This window comes from Panthera leo, chromosome A1, assembly GCF_018350215.1.
Source record: "Panthera leo isolate Ple1 chromosome A1, P.leo_Ple1_pat1.1, whole genome shotgun sequence".
NCBI classification, from domain to species: Eukaryota; Metazoa; Chordata; class Mammalia; order Carnivora; family Felidae; genus Panthera; species Panthera leo.
In genome coordinates, this window is record NC_056679.1 from 14,282,281 (window position 1) to 14,298,036 (window position 15,756).

Sequence of the window (15,756 nt, forward strand, 5' to 3'; positions counted from 1 at the left end):
ACTTGGCTGTTTGTTCACCTTTTAAAATTTGGTTCATTTTATGCCATTTTTATCATATGTGTATTCATTCCTTCCACAGACATTTATTGGCAAACAGTGTGTTTGAGATTAAAAATGAAACAAAACCCTAGACTCTACATTCGTGAGTGTGCAGAGTAATGGGGAAGCAGACAAGTAAACGTGCATTAGGGGCAACTTACATCTGTGTGAGTGCTGTGGTGGGGGAAGGTAGGGGAGCCCGAACCTGCCCCTCACCTCATTCCGGGGAAGTGCTGTCTACAGGTCACCTACGTCTATAATACGTACCGACATCAATGCACACACCTAAAACAATATGTCATTTTTGTTGTAAAATATAGATTCACAGGTAAAATAGTCACCCAGTAAAATGTGTATGAAATGAATGAATTAGTTTGATCTGATGCTTGCATAGCACATTTAGTTCTCCCTTGGATTATAGTTCGTTTTTTTTTCTATTTCACAATCACAATTACCAATTGCTGCAGGAAGTAGGTATCATTTAATGACAATTCTTGATGACAAACGATAACGTATGCATATCTATGTTACTGTCGTGCTATATGTGGTGTGTGCACTAAAGCATTCTGGATGAAATCCATACAAATGGATATAAATTATATTAAATCCATGTAAACCATCACGAAGTACTGGTGAAATCACTCTTTTCTATGAATTTGAATGGAAGTTTAGAAAGTTGCCCATGATCAGATTATGACATATTTTTACCTAAAAAAAAACAAAACAACAAAACAAAACAAAACAAAACAAAAAACTTGTCCAACAAAAGTTTTCTTTGGCCCCTGTTTCTTTAATAGCGATTCTCTTAATTCCCTCTGCTCACATGTTATTTCAGTACCAGTTTATGAGGGCAAGCCAATGCTGTGCTTTCCCTAAACTTTCCACCTTCCCGCTGTGCTTCAGTGAAACTCGTAAGTCATTCTAAGAAAAAATAAACGGCAAACCCAACCAAAGGTCCAGCAGTTGTCCCCTAAAGTGAAATAACATAATCCATAATGTGTGGGACATCTGCCTCTGAACTTTTTCATTCTGGCTTCAGAGTACTCCCGTGAGCCCTTCTCAAGTGATCCTTAGAACCCTTGGTATAAGCTCAATGTAGCATTCTGTACACTGGCAATATAATTTCTAGGTATATAGTCATTGGAGTAGAATACCGTCACATAACCTGCAAATGTACAGGTCGGCAGGAGGACCTCATCCATGATCACTTTTAGGAATCTTCACCAGCAGGGAGGGCTCTGCTCTTCAGGCCGGTCATATCGTCATCACAGCCGGCAGCGAAGCAATGGAGAAGGGAGGCGCCCGCGTGGCGGCGGGTTGTAGTGGGTCAAGACTAGGAGTGGGGCAAATCACTTCTGCTCATGTTCTATAGATTTGAACCTCTGAGTGCCATGCCCACAGCTGCCTGTGAGGAAGGTTGAGAAATGTGGTCTAGCCCAAGAAGATAAATCAATGACGATCAACAGCTAACAGTCTCTCCCACAAGCTTCTATTATGAAAAGTCATTCTAGTTACTCGTTTCTTAATTATTATTGAGTGAATTCACTTGAAACACATTGTTGCTAGAGTGCTTTTTATTAAACAAAGACGCAGTTCAATAAACAAGTTACTGTTTTCTGAAATCTAATAGTTTCCTTATATAAGAACAGAAACGATTTCATAAGCAATTCGTGCGTACAGATTTTCATTTCTCTTTTTCTTTGCTAGGACGGACATATAATGACCTGAACCAATATCCCGTGTTTCCATGGGTATTAACAAACTACGAATCAGAAGAATTGGACTTGACTCTCCCAGGAAACTTCAGGGATCTATCAAAGGTAACTTTGTTAATTTTCTTCATAAGCCTTTATTCTAAAAGCGTTCCTACCAGGTATATTTGTAAGAAGTAAACCTGCATCTTCTTTTGTGGTCTGTGACTAAAGCACATCAATTCTTAGCATAGGAACTAAGCTGTAAGAGGATAACTTTGTACTAGCGTAGACAAAATGAAATGCATACTTGAGAAAAAACAGATGTAAGGAGAGGTTGCTCACATATCCTTGGTTTCAAAGGTCAAGGTAAAAAAAAAACCTGAAATTAGAACAAAACATTATGGTAAATTATTTCTATGATATATTTCTTAGGTGATAAGACATATCATCTTGACCATCTGCACACACACACGCTACGTAGGGAAACATAATAGTGAAAAAAAGTAGGGCACAGTAATTTATCAAGGATCTGTTAAGATACAAGAGAGAAGATTTGGCCCCAAAAAATGGCAAGAAAAAATACATAATGGTGGATAAGAATAAAAAAGCAAATTTTCGGTTAGTTTACCTTATTTATCCAGAGAAAACTTCAGTGGGTTACTAAATTATTTGAAGTGCAGTGAAAAATTAGGAACTAAGCCCCAAAATGCTTCTCTGGAGCCTAAGCTGATGTCAGAGCCAGACCCTAAAGTTTACACATACACTTCAGCCATTTTAAGCCCCAGCTCATTCACTCTGAATTTCGCTCTCTTTTCTATCATACTTATTTTTTTTTTTTTTGAGAGAGGGAGAGAGAGAGAAAGAGAGCAGAGCATGAACGAGCATGCCAGCAGGGGAGGGGCAAAGAGAGAGGGAGAGAGAGAATCTTAAGCAGCCTCCAGGACCAGCACAGAGCTGACGTGGGGCCTGATCTCAGGACTGTGAGGTCACAACCTGAACCGAAATCAAGTGTTGGATGCTGAACCGACTGAGCTACCCAGGCGCCCCTCTACCATTCTTGGTTGTCCGCTTTAGCATCCCACAGCAGGTTAGGGGGCACACGTGTGTGCGTTTGGTTTGGGTGCAGGGAGGGCTGAGGGGCTCAGCAAGAGATGCATAAGCCCTGCAAGTCAGGGAAACATGCACTGTGGCCAATTTGAAAGTGATCCCACAGATAGTTTTTAACTCAGCACACCTTCTCTTGCCTCCTTTCTTACTTTTGGAAACTAGACCGAGGAGGTTGAAGTTCTGTATTACACGGCTTACTAGCTGTGTGACCTGATGTCACTTTCTCTTAGCCTTGGTTTCCACATTTGTAATGTGAGAATAGTACCATCCTAAGCCACACGGTTGCTAAGATCAAATGACACATGCATTTAAAGAATGTGACACTGGTACTTGGCACATTGAAGCACTTCGTGACTATTAGCTATTATTATCATACATGCAATATTTCTTAGCCTGTTTTTGAAGCCAGTGTACAAATATCTGCACATTCTTATCTGTCGTTCACTCTCTAGTTCTTTTATGTTTTGTGTGACCTCCTTATCGGATCTCTGTTGCTACCTCATTGCTAATTTTAGTTATGATGTTACAGGTTTGAAAGGGACCTGAAGAGACGAGTTAGCCAACATCTTACTGAGAATCACACATCTGGGAGAAAACAAAATGCTAGCAATTTAATTCTAATATGGTCTCAAATATAGTAATTTTTCCAGTCCAAATGAACTGAACAAAAGTCTTGCATCATTTACCATGGACGAGTAATTATTCAGGCCCAGGTAGATAGAAACAGTGTACTTCATGGGGCCTGCCCTCCCGGAGCAAATATAGTTATAAAGTATCTGAATCATGAAACCATTCTCTGCAAAATTGAATGATAAGGTATGATATTTTACAGAGAACTACATGAGAGGCAATAGGCAGTAGTTAGGAAAGGGAACCCCGGAGCTAGACTGCCTGGGTTCACATCCTAATTCTGCCAACTTACTGGCTTCAGGGTCTTAGACAAGGTTAATTTTCGTTTTGCCTCAGTTTCTTCACCTGTAAAATAGGGGCAATAATAATAGATGTGTTGTGAGGATTTGATGAGTTAGTAAGTGTAAAGAACTTAGGAGAGTTCTTGGCATTTCAACATTAGCTAACACCGTATGTCTAAAGATAATGTAGTAAATCATTGATAGAGGTCATATACTTTGAATTATCTTTCAGATATTGATGATAAATAGAGATGCTATTACATTCATATTAGCATTAGAATGTGTGAAGATATGCATTTTTTGACATGACTTGCCAAGGTTGTGGTGGAATCTTTGGGTGTGAAACAAAACCAAACTAACTCATCAGTGTGAGGATGAAAACTGTCAAAATGCTTCTTTTACACCATCTTGTCTGCATATGTTTTATTTAGCATCACTCAAGTGGCTGTTATATGCTAGTCACTATAAAATACACATACAATAAAATTTATAGTAGATTCTCAAGTAGTATGATATGCAGTATTAAAACCTCAAAAGCTGACTACCACTCTGGCTACTTTAGATTTTTTTTTAAGATTATTTTAAAAACAGGGCAAGAGGGTCTTTTGCTTTGAAATTAACTGGACTATTATGGCAGTAGGAAGCTTCCAGTTAAGTTCCCTTTACTTCCTCCATTTATGTATTCATTTTTCAGTCAACAAATGTTTATCGTACCCCTGCTATATGTCAAGCACTGTACTGCATGAAAGAGTGTACAGGAGTTATAAAACAGTCTTAGTCTCAGCGCTTTTTGGAAAGAGTCCAGTCCAGAGCTGAGATGAAAACTCAGGTAGTTGCCAGAAATCTGAGGCCAGCATTTCTGACAATAGGTTGAGTGGGGACTGGACCAAATTGGAGAGTTCATGCTTAACTACTTGAAGACATTGGACTCAAATGTTCTTGAAACACTATCGCAACCAAAGAAAATACAGCCTTCATTATGATTAATATGGATTAGAGATGGCATATGGTAAAATATTTGCAAGTCATTGTAGATTTTTAATTTGCTCCTATAAAAAAGAGATAAATGAGGAGATCACTGTTTCTAAAGTAACTAGAATATGTAAACATTCTTCAGGTTTTTAGTGCTGATTCATTTAGTGTTCCTTTTGGCAGAGCATTTCCCTCTGTAACTCACACATGCTCACCTGATTGTATATAATGTTAAATAAGTAGAAGAGGTAAACAAACAAGGTGAGGTGAATACTAACTATACGTTCGCAAGCACGGAGTCCTTCGTGTTGCGAACATTTGAACCCATGAGCTCTTAAAAGATAGATAGCTTTTTTTTTTCTGCTATGTTCCATGCTTTACTAATTTGTTCTTTATATTCTGTCAGACAAACATGATAGGAAAATGTTAGCAAATTAAAGACTCCTGATGTGTTAATAAATTACTCTTGCATTGTTCCCATGCTTCATTGAATTTCTTAATAGGAACTTCGTACAAATGGACTAGAAACCCAAAACTATCCTGTATAAAAATCATTAATAAACAAGATTTTAATGTATGAAAATATTTTATATACCTAATAGGAAAGTGACATTTGAAGTATAATATTATAATTGGAAGGACAAACTACTATAGTGAAATATAATAGTAATGAGATGACCATTAAGAAGGACATGAAAGTCTTATTGGTATAATCAATACTACAAATGAAATATTTAATACAGAATTTGTTAATCTTCAAAAGCTCAAGGAAGAATTGGAATATCTGAATGATGTTATTAACCAGGAACCTTCTAAAAGGTCTCTAAAAAGCAAAAGAAGTGTTTGTAAACAAAGATTGGGACCCGTGGAATAATTTCTAGCAGTGGATAATTCTACGATTGGTTTCAGTAAGCACCTTTTTTAAAAATTTTTTTTAATATTTATTTATTTTTGAGAGAGAGAGAGAGACAGCATGAGAGACAGAGGGGCAGAGAGAGGAGGAGACACAGAATCTGAAGCAGGCTCCAGGCTCTGAGCTGTCAGCATAGAGCCCGATGTGGGGCTTGAACTCAGAGAGTGCAAGATCATGACCAGAGCTGAAGTCAGCAGCTTAACCAACTGAGCCACCCAGGTGCCCCGTCAGTAAGCACCTTTGAAGCCCCAAATAATTTTCATGTTCTTTATTGTATAAAAAACATAAGAAGCTGTGAGGGGTTCCTGGGTGGCTCAGTCAGTTAAGCATCCGACTTCGTACCCGTGAGATCATGACCTGAGCCGAAGTCGGACGCTTAACTGACTGAGCCGCCCAGAAACCCCTCACAACTTCTCCAATCTTGCAGTTTGTGGGTTTGAGCCCTGCGTCGGGCTCTGTGCTGACAGCTCGGAGCCTGGAGCCTGCTTCAGATTCTGTGTCTCCCTCTCTCTCTGCCCCTCCCCACTCGCACTCTGTCTCTCTCTCAAAAATAAATAAACGTTAAAAAAATAAGCTATGAAATATACAATCCCTAGAAAATTGAATTTTTTTTCTTTCTTTATAATCCCACATTACACTGGCTTCATGAAATTCTATGTTGTTAGAACTTCTGAATGAAAGCTTGAGAAAACCCAGTTCATATTGGCTTGAACAATAAATCAGTGTTCTGACTGAAAATTCAGAGGCACGTTTGGTTTTCAGCGAGATCTTCAACAGTGATACATATAATAAAGGTTCTTTGGTTCTTTCCTTCTTCGGCTCTGCCTTCCCCACTTGGGCCTCAAAGTTCGTCTCCACTGAGTGGCCTCCAATAGCTCCAAGGACTCCCCTTCAAGTATTAAAATGGCTGTGTCAGTTGTTCTAGACCTCACATCATACAACCCAAAGGAAAAGAAAGCATCTCACCGAGTAGCGCTCATGGAAGACAGAAGAAACTTTTCTTTCCCAGAAATCCCAGAAAATGTCTCCTTATTTCTCACTGGTGCTGCTTAACAGGGAGGGGAATATGTTCACTGGACATGAAATAAGCCAGTCGTTTCCCATGGTTGGAGCCAAAGGTAGAGTCAGGATCACACAAGACATCTGTCAGGGAATGATGAGGTGAACGTTGACCAAAGGGAATTTGGATTTCCATTCCCTAAAGAAAGAGGACTTAGTTGTGGTCAGCTCTCTGTTATAAAGTGTCGAGTACATTGTATCTGAGTTTCTTCTCTTCTATAATCTAGAGAGTAGCAAATAAATTACAGGTTTGTTTGCACACGCTACTATATAAAAGGAGCTTTTGCAAGGTGCTAAGAGGACCTTAATGTATAGTCCTCACCCTGGAGGAATATTCACTTGTTATGAGGGGAAAAAAGCCAATAGGCAATGGGTTTTTATTACATGCATACAATTTTAGTAGATGAACATCAGGTGGAATCAGAGATAAATTTGCCATAAAGCTAATGAAGCTTAAACTTCAAGGCCCCTCATGTTTCAGGGGCTTTCTATGCCTTGCCCCTCATTTTACGCTCATAAGCATAGGTTTATTTTCATAGAGAGCCCCCCTCCAACAAATTCCTAAGCCCTCTGGACTTCTTTTTCCTCTTCTTTAAAGTGAACACAGTACTATTTACATAATAGGGTCGTTGGAAGAATTAAACGCACTAAGGTAGGAAAAGCACATAGCGTAATATCTAGCACATGGGTAGGATTCAGTGACTGGTAGCTACAAAACACATTTCTATAACTGTCAGCTGAGGGCTCACTGTCTTCGGTACGATCGAAAAAAATAGAGAGAAAGATGGTTTGATTTAATTTTGTTCTAATAAAATAAAAAGCAATACCTTTTAATAAGATACAGAGTCATGGGGCACCCTGGGTGGCTCAGTCGGTTAAGCGTCCAACTTTGGCTCAGGTCATGATCTCGCAGTTTGTGGGTTTGAGCCCCGCGTCGGGCTCTGTGCTGACAGCTCGGAGCCCGGAGCCTGCTTCAGATTCTGTGTCTCCCTCTCTCTCTCTGCCTCTCCCCTGCTTGCACCCTGTCTCTATTTCAAAAATAAATAAACATTAAAAAAAAAGATGCAAAGTGATATTCTCATGCAGAAAGTAATTGCTTTTCATCTCTTTAAATTGTCAAATTATCAAAACCTTAAACATCCAGATACTGAAGTTAAATGTTTATTGAAACTTGAGATGCACATTTATTTAGACTGAAATATTTTCTGACATTTATAATATTCATATTCTTTCTTTAACCCAGTTAATTGAACAAAGAGCACAGGAACAGTGAAAGTTCTTTATCAGTAAAATTTATTAGACCCCTCGTTTTGATTAGCCTTCACAGGTTGTAGTGTTATGTATTACCTGTACAAGGTAGAGGTTATGTTTATTGTTTGGCATGATGGACAGCAAATGAAACAATGTGTCATTGACTTATCTTTTCAGTACTCAACCAGTAGTGGGTGTCGACAATTTTTCCCTCCATGTATACAGATTTTCCTTATGGAGATGCAACGTTGTGGCGAAATCTATCTTAAAACATGATATATGCTAATGATTCAGTTATTCACATATACTCACACGAACCTTGCTCTTAAATTACAGTGGTTACATGGCTTTGACATGAAGCACAGCCTCTGCTCATTAAAGTGTAAATGGAATTTTCCTATTTCCCAGTCATGCCCTCTGATAAATGAAATAGTTTCATCACAAAGCCAAGTCCTGCTAATATTGACATGAGCGTTAAGACATCACACACACACACACACACGCACACACACACACACACACCCATTCACTGAGTGGAAAAAATATATTTTGTTAACACAGGAATTGTTTGACTGACAGATGATGATAAGCATAACCATTTTCCCAAATTATTATGCCACTTAAAAAAAGGAAGTGATAATGCCTCGAGGCTTTGAAATGTGATAATGCAAATGAACGCACTGAAGTGTGAATACTCTTCAGCCGTCCATCCATGATAGTACAGCCAAACGTCTATATACCATATAGAAGAGAGTTTACCTTGTTAGGTGTGGGGGGTGCTCCATTCAGCAATGTGGCACAAGTTTCTATCGTTATTTTATCTTTTCTTTTTCATCTTAACAATATATAAAATGAAATTCGTTCTGTTTATTTTAATATATAATCTCACTAATGCTTAGGTTTTAACAACAAAACCTGAAGAATGGGCAAAACTACTGAGTGTATTAATAGCTGACTATGATGCTATAAAACTTGGCAGAAGATAAAAATGTGAATGCGTGAATTTAATTCTATACCAAAACCCGCCAAAAACCTACTGCCAAATTTGAAATACTTTTCTAAATACATGTTGAATGTCACCTTAACGTTAGTATACCCCAACTTGAAAACTGTTTTTGTTAGACTTGCTCATACTGCATTGTTGAAGGAGAGGTACTATTTTGAGACGGAGTATTGATTGGCAGTATTTGGAGACTGTTTTAAACTCATGGAATAATCCAACCTGAGGGTATAACTTGCAAAGGGGGGAAATGCAAAAAAGGCACCAATTTCAAAATTGGGTTTATTTAAATTTATATTTCTATTCACGTACTTGCTCTTCCAGTATACAAGCATTTATTGCACACCTACGTTGTGCCAAGTACTGGAGATAAGAAGACGATAAGATGGTTGAGTGTCTGACTTTGGCTCAAGTTATGATCTTATGGTTTTGATTTGTGAGTTTGAGCCCAGCATCAGGCTCACTGATGTCAGCGCAGAGCCCATTTCAGGTCTTCTGTTCCCTTCTCTCTGTCCCTCCCCCACTCCTGCCTGTGCTCTCTCTCTCTCAAAACTAAATAAAACATTTTTTTTTAAAAAGACAATAAGAACTGGTTCATACCCTTAAGAATCTATATTCATTTTTAGTTTACCCGCTGGCATATTATGTTCTTTTCCTTCTAACTGAAAGAAAGAACCAACTAAGTTCAGACAAAGAAAAAAGTTGGTTCATAGGCACTGTGATAACCAGAAATAGTGAGGTGTTTTTTTGTTCACTTTTATCTCCACTATTTGTTGGAGATATGTAATAGGGTGACAGGGAACTTTGAGCATGTACACAGAAGTCCCAAACCGGTCCCATCCTCTGCCAGCTTATGCTAAATGTCCCCTAGTCTCTTTTCTAGTTCCTTCCCATTTAGCCAATTGTCCTACCCCTTCGGAGAGAAAGAGAGAGAGAGAGAGAGAGAGAGAGGGAGAGAGGGAGAGAAAGAGAAGAAAGTGCTAGAGCCTGTCCTGCTTTGAAAACTTTAAGCTGTCAGGGGCACCTGGCTGGCTCAGTTGGTACAGTCTGCAACATTTTTTTCTCTCTTTTTTTAATTTTTAAAAGGTGTTCATTTATTTTAAAAAGTGTTTATTTTTGAGACAGAGAGACAGAGACAGAGACAGAGCAGAGTGGGGGAGGGGCAGAGAGAGGGAGACAGAATCCAAAACAGGCTCCAGGCTCTGAGCTGTCAGCACAGAGCCCGATGTGGGGCTCAAACCCACAAACCATGAGATCATGACCTGAGCCAAAGTTGGTTGCTTAACTGACTGAGCCACCTGGGTGCCCCATGCAACTCTTGATCCGAGGTCATGAAGTCGAGCCCCATGTTGGATGTAAAATTACTTGTCAAATAAATAGATAAATAGTGAAAGAAAGAAAAAGAAAGGAAGGAAGGAAGGAAGAAAAAATGAAAGAAAAGAAAAGAAAACTTTAAGCTGTTAGAGAAGGAACTGGGAACCATAGGAGCACTTTTGCAGTGTATGTTTTTAAAATACTACCTGTAGAGAGGAAAAGAGCCTGCTGATGCCCTTTGGGGTCGCATCTGAAGCACAGCATTATTAAGACAAAACTAGGCCAGACTCCATCTCCTTTAACGTTTCTCTCCAGCTAAAACAGAATTTTCAGTAGAGATGGTCCTGAAACTAATTTGTAGGCTCATCATTATCCTAGTACTTAATACTTAGAAAGCCTTTAGAACTGACACATGAAGATTTAGGATATTTAATTATGCCTCCATTGTTTTTTTATGTCAAAATTGGTTACTTTTCACTAAGATATTTAAAATAATTTCTTAGGAATTATCCCGGGGTAATGATAGTAACAGCCAACATTTGACATGCACTTCTTGTGTAGTCATTGTGCTAAGCACTTTACATAGATTTTCTCATTTTATCCTCACAACGTTATTATGGATTGCATCGGTTTTATAAGTTGCATTTCCTTTCATTTGTTACCTATTATTTCCCTACAATAGGTAAATAGAATATACTGAAAAAAACAAGCAAACAAAAAAAAAACTAAAAACCGGGCACCTGGGTGGTTCAGTTGATTGTCTGACTTTGACTCAGGTCATGATCTCGTGGTATGAGTTTGAGCCCCATGTCAGGCTCTGTGCTGACAGCTCGGAGTCTGGAGGCTGCTTTGGATTCTATGTCTCCCTTTCTCTCTGCCCCTCCCCTGCACACACACACACACACACACACACACACACTCTCTCTCTCTCTCTCTCTCTCTCTCTCAAAAATAAAACGTTAAAAAAGTTTTTTAATAATAAAAAAATTCTAGTGTGTAATAAATCTTTTAGATGCCCCCACCTTTCCTAAAAGCTCTACACTATGGACAGCCATGTGATAGGAGCAGAGGAGGCAAAGAAATGCATTGAGGGAGCCATTCTCCACCTCCAAAGACTGTGTGGAACTGACAGACCTGTGAATATGCTAATCAATTTTGCTAATCAAAATTCAACTTTGGCTCAAAGTCTCTCTCTCTTCCTAATGTAATTAGTCATGTTTATTCATCCTATGAAAAAAATATAAAGAGAATTGCACTCAAGTATAGCCAGCAAAATATACGTCTTAACACATACTTACCAATGCTTCAGTACTTCGGCTTCTGTTTATTAGGAATGGATGTGGGAGTTGTGTGGAGAACAGCTGAAGTTTACCCGATGATGAGAGGCCATGTTGTGCAGAAAATTGTGAAGGGGAGACTTTATCTGTTTAAGAGAACATTTTCACACATTAGAAGTACAACCTTTCTTTTCTTTTTTAAAGATTTTATTTTGAAGTAATTACTACACTCAACATGGGGCTCAAACTCATAACCCTGAGATCAAGAGTCACTCACTCCACCACGAAGCCAACCAGGTGCCCCGAAAATGTTTGTATTAAAAACTTTCTTAGCTATAAGAACACCCCAGAGCATAACCACAATGGAAAGGTCATAGTGTGAGTTTGAAAGATTTTGCTTCGTTGTGGCAAGCAAGCTTTATTTTATTTTGACTTGTTGGTATAGCAATTTTCAAACATAAATAAAAGTACCAAAAATAACTAATACACTTAGTTATTACTAATACACTTAGTACTTATATATTATAATTACTTACATTTTTAGCTTTGTTTTTGTTCTGCTGAAGTATTTTAAAGTAAATTAAAGATATATCATACCTTACCCATAAATACTTTAGTATGAAAAAAGCATTTTTCTTCATAACCAGAACACCATCATCACCCCATACAAGACTGACAGTTAAAACTCCCTAGCATTATCTAACACTGTGCTTTAAATCAGATTTTCCCACTTATCTCCCATATACCTTTAAAATTTGTTTTTTTTCAAGCCAAGATTCAGTCAAGGACCTCACGTTGCACTTGATTTTTATGTCTTTCAAGTGTCTTTTAGAATAAAATAGCTCCTAACCAGCACCACCCCCCACTTTTTTCATGATATTGTGTCATCGAAGAGACTGTTCCAGTGTTTTTATAGAAATCTCAGCTTCTGGATTTGTCTTATTTTCTTCATGTTGTCATTAACTTCGTTTTAACTAGTGAAGTTTTGATATATGGTGATTCAAATATCAGTGAAAATTAAAAACAGGAATTTGGAAATATATGCTCTTTATTGTTTGCTAGCTGAAATATAAAGTTATTGTAGTTAGATTAAAATTGATAGAAGTTTAAATGTTTTCTGGGTCATATAATTGAAAAAAAGCCCCTAACATTCTATACATGGGATAAACCAAATTCTTTTTTTTAATATAGTTTATTTATTTATTTGAGAGCGAGCGAGCATGAGTGGGGGGAGGGGCGCAGAGAGAGAGAGAGAGAGAGAGAGAGAGAGAGAATCCCAAGCAGACTCCGCTTTGTCAGCATGGAGTCCAATGTGGGGCTCAAACTCACAAACCACGAGATCATGACCTGAGCTGAAGTTAGACACTTAACTGACTGAGCCACACAGGTGCCCCTGTAAACCAAATTGTTAATCAAACAGTGCAAAGGGATTAGGGAAGACTAAAATCTCCATTATTCTCACTTGTCATTTTATGTATATTCTTCAAAAATTTTTTCTCTGAATACTTAAGCAAAAATAAATTGCATATGTACTATAAGATTTTTAGGAAGCCATTGGGGGTGCCTGGGTGTCCCAGTCAGTTGAGCATCAGACACTTGATATTGGCTTAGGGCATGATCTTATGGTTGAGAGTTTGAGACCCACATCAGGCTCTGTGCCGAGCATGGAGTCTGCTTGGGATTCTCTCTCTCTCTCTCTCTCTCTCTCTATCTGTCCCTCTCTCTCTCTCTCTTGATCTGCCTCTCTCTCTCTCTCTCTCTCAAAATAAATAAATAAGCTCTTTTAAAAAAAAAGAAAGAAAACTATTGATAATGCTGTGATGCTGAAATTGCTTATGATGCAAATGGCCTTTTTCAACCCTGGTACTCGTAATAATAATTTACTATTACCTATAATCCATTCTCCACACAACCATTGGAGTTATCTTTATAAAGCCTACTTCAGGTCTTGTTTTTGTCCTGCTTAAAAGCATTCATTGACTCTCCCCTTCACTTACCATAAAATATGTTTCATTTCCCTCATCTACAAAGCCATATGATATGCCTCTACCTATTTTATCACCTCATCTCCTAAACTCTTCCTCTCGTCCGCTATACTTTAGGCACAGTCTTTCTGTTCCCTGAACATGTCAGTCAGGACACCTTAGGCCTTTGTACCAGCTCTTCCTCTGTCGTGAATTCTCATTCTTGAATTGCATTTGACCAGCTCCTTCTGGGTATTTACATCTCTGCTTAGAGGTTCTCCTTGAGAGATGCCTTGCTTATCACCCGGGTGCTCCTATCCTATTAACTCTGTTTTAATTGTCAGTAGAGCACTTATCTCTGGTATTTTCTCATTTACCTGATTGTTTATTTAGAATCCATCTGTTTCTGCTCTAAAAACACACACACGTGCACACACACACGAATACAAGCTTCATGAAAACAGCAACCTCATTTATCTTATTGTAGGGCCTAGAGTAATTTCTGACACATAGTAGGCACTCAGTATTCACTGAACGAATTTATCTTAGAGTTTTTTCAAATCAACCTTTTCAGTTAGATGCATAATATGCAGCAGTATGGGTATATCATCATTTATGTAACATTTAATTATTTTTGAGAGAGACAGAGTATGAGTGGGGGAGGGGCAGAGAGCAAGGGAGACAGAATCTTAAGCAGGCTCCAGGCTAGTAGCAAAGAACCGGACGAGGGCTCAAACTCACGAATTGGTGAGATCATGACCTGAGCTGAAGTCAGCCACTTAACCAACTGAACCATCCAGGCACCCCATCACCATTTATTTAAATAGTCCAAATCAAAACCACACTGAGGTAACACCTCGCACCAGTCAGAGTGGCTAAAATGAACAAATCAGGAGACTATAGATGCTGGAGAAACGGGAATCCTCTTGCACTGTTGGTGGGAATGCAAACTGGTGCAGCCACTCTGAAAAACAGTGTGGAGGTTCCTCAAAAAGTTAAAAATAGATCTACCCTATGACCCAGCAGTAGCACTGCTAGGAATTTACCCAAGGGATACAGGAGTACTGATGCATAGGGGCACATGTACCCCAATGTTTATAGCAACACTCTCAACAATAGCCAAATTGCGGAAAGAGCCTAAATGTCCATCAACTGGTGAATGGATAAAGAAATTGTGGTTTATGTACACAATGGAATACTACTTGGCAATGAGAAAGAATGAAATATGGCCTTTTGTATCAATGTGGATGGAACTGGAGAGGGTTATGCTAAGTGAAATAAGTCATACAGAGAAAGACAGATACCATATGTTTTCACTCTTATGTGGATCCTGAGAAACTTAACAGAAGACCATGGGGAGGGGAAGGAAAAAAAAAGTTAGAGAGGGAGGGATCCAAACCATAAGAGATTCTTAAAAACTGAGAATAAACTGAGGGTTGATGGGGGGGTGGGAGGGAGGGGAAAGTGGGTGATGGGCATTGAGGAGGGCACCTGTTGGGATGAGCACTGGGTGTTGTATAGAAACCAATTTGACAATAAATTTCATATTTAAAAAAAAGGTAACATATGTAAATAAAATAATAATAAATAAATAGTCCTTATTGGATAGTTAGACTACACCTAGTTCTGTTTTGTTTTGTTTTTTTGCCATTTCAAGCAATGCTGTGAGAAATACAAATATCCTTGTATCTGATTCTGTCCATGTTATAAATTCCTCCAAGTGGAATGATTGGATCAAAAGCAAGTGCATATTTTTAAAAATATTACCAGTTTGCCCCATGAGAAATCTATACCAATTTATATTCCTACCAACATTATTATGACATATCATGTTTTGCTATACACTGGCTAACATTGATATTGTGAAACTTAATTTTTGACAATCTAATGAATAAAAATAGAGTTTATTTGACATTTTAAAACTTACCAGTGTACTTCTGACTTTTAACTGTAAGGAACAGAAAATCAACTTAAACTGGCTATAACTTCAAATGTAAAGTTTTTATTGGCCCATATAACTGAGAAATCAGCAGGGCGCCTGGGTGGCATAGCCGGTTGGGCATCCAACTTTTGGTTTCAGCTCAGGTGGCCATCACATGGTTTTTGAGTTCAAGACCTGCATCAGATTCTCTCTCTCCTTCTCTCTCTGCACCCTCTCCCAACTCGCACTGTCTCTGCTCTCTCAAAATAAATAAATAAACTTTAAAAAAAATAACTGAGAAGTCGGGGATTGGTCAGTTCAGGAAAACTGAATC

The 15,756-nt window shown here is 38.4% G+C and overlaps 1 protein-coding gene across 8 annotated transcripts in view; it reads left to right on the forward strand.

Annotated features, from left to right (window-relative positions):
* Window positions 1-15,756, forward strand: part of NBEA (neurobeachin) — a 683,574-nt gene that overhangs the window by 568,395 nt on the left and 99,423 nt on the right. For all 8 annotated transcript variants that reach the window (XM_042952224.1, XM_042952367.1, XM_042952503.1 and 5 more), the window contains one exon: window positions 1,747-1,859. In XM_042952224.1, coding sequence (XP_042808158.1) covers window positions 1,747-1,859 — 113 coding nt within the window. The remainder of the gene's footprint in view (window positions 1-1,746; window positions 1,860-15,756) is intronic.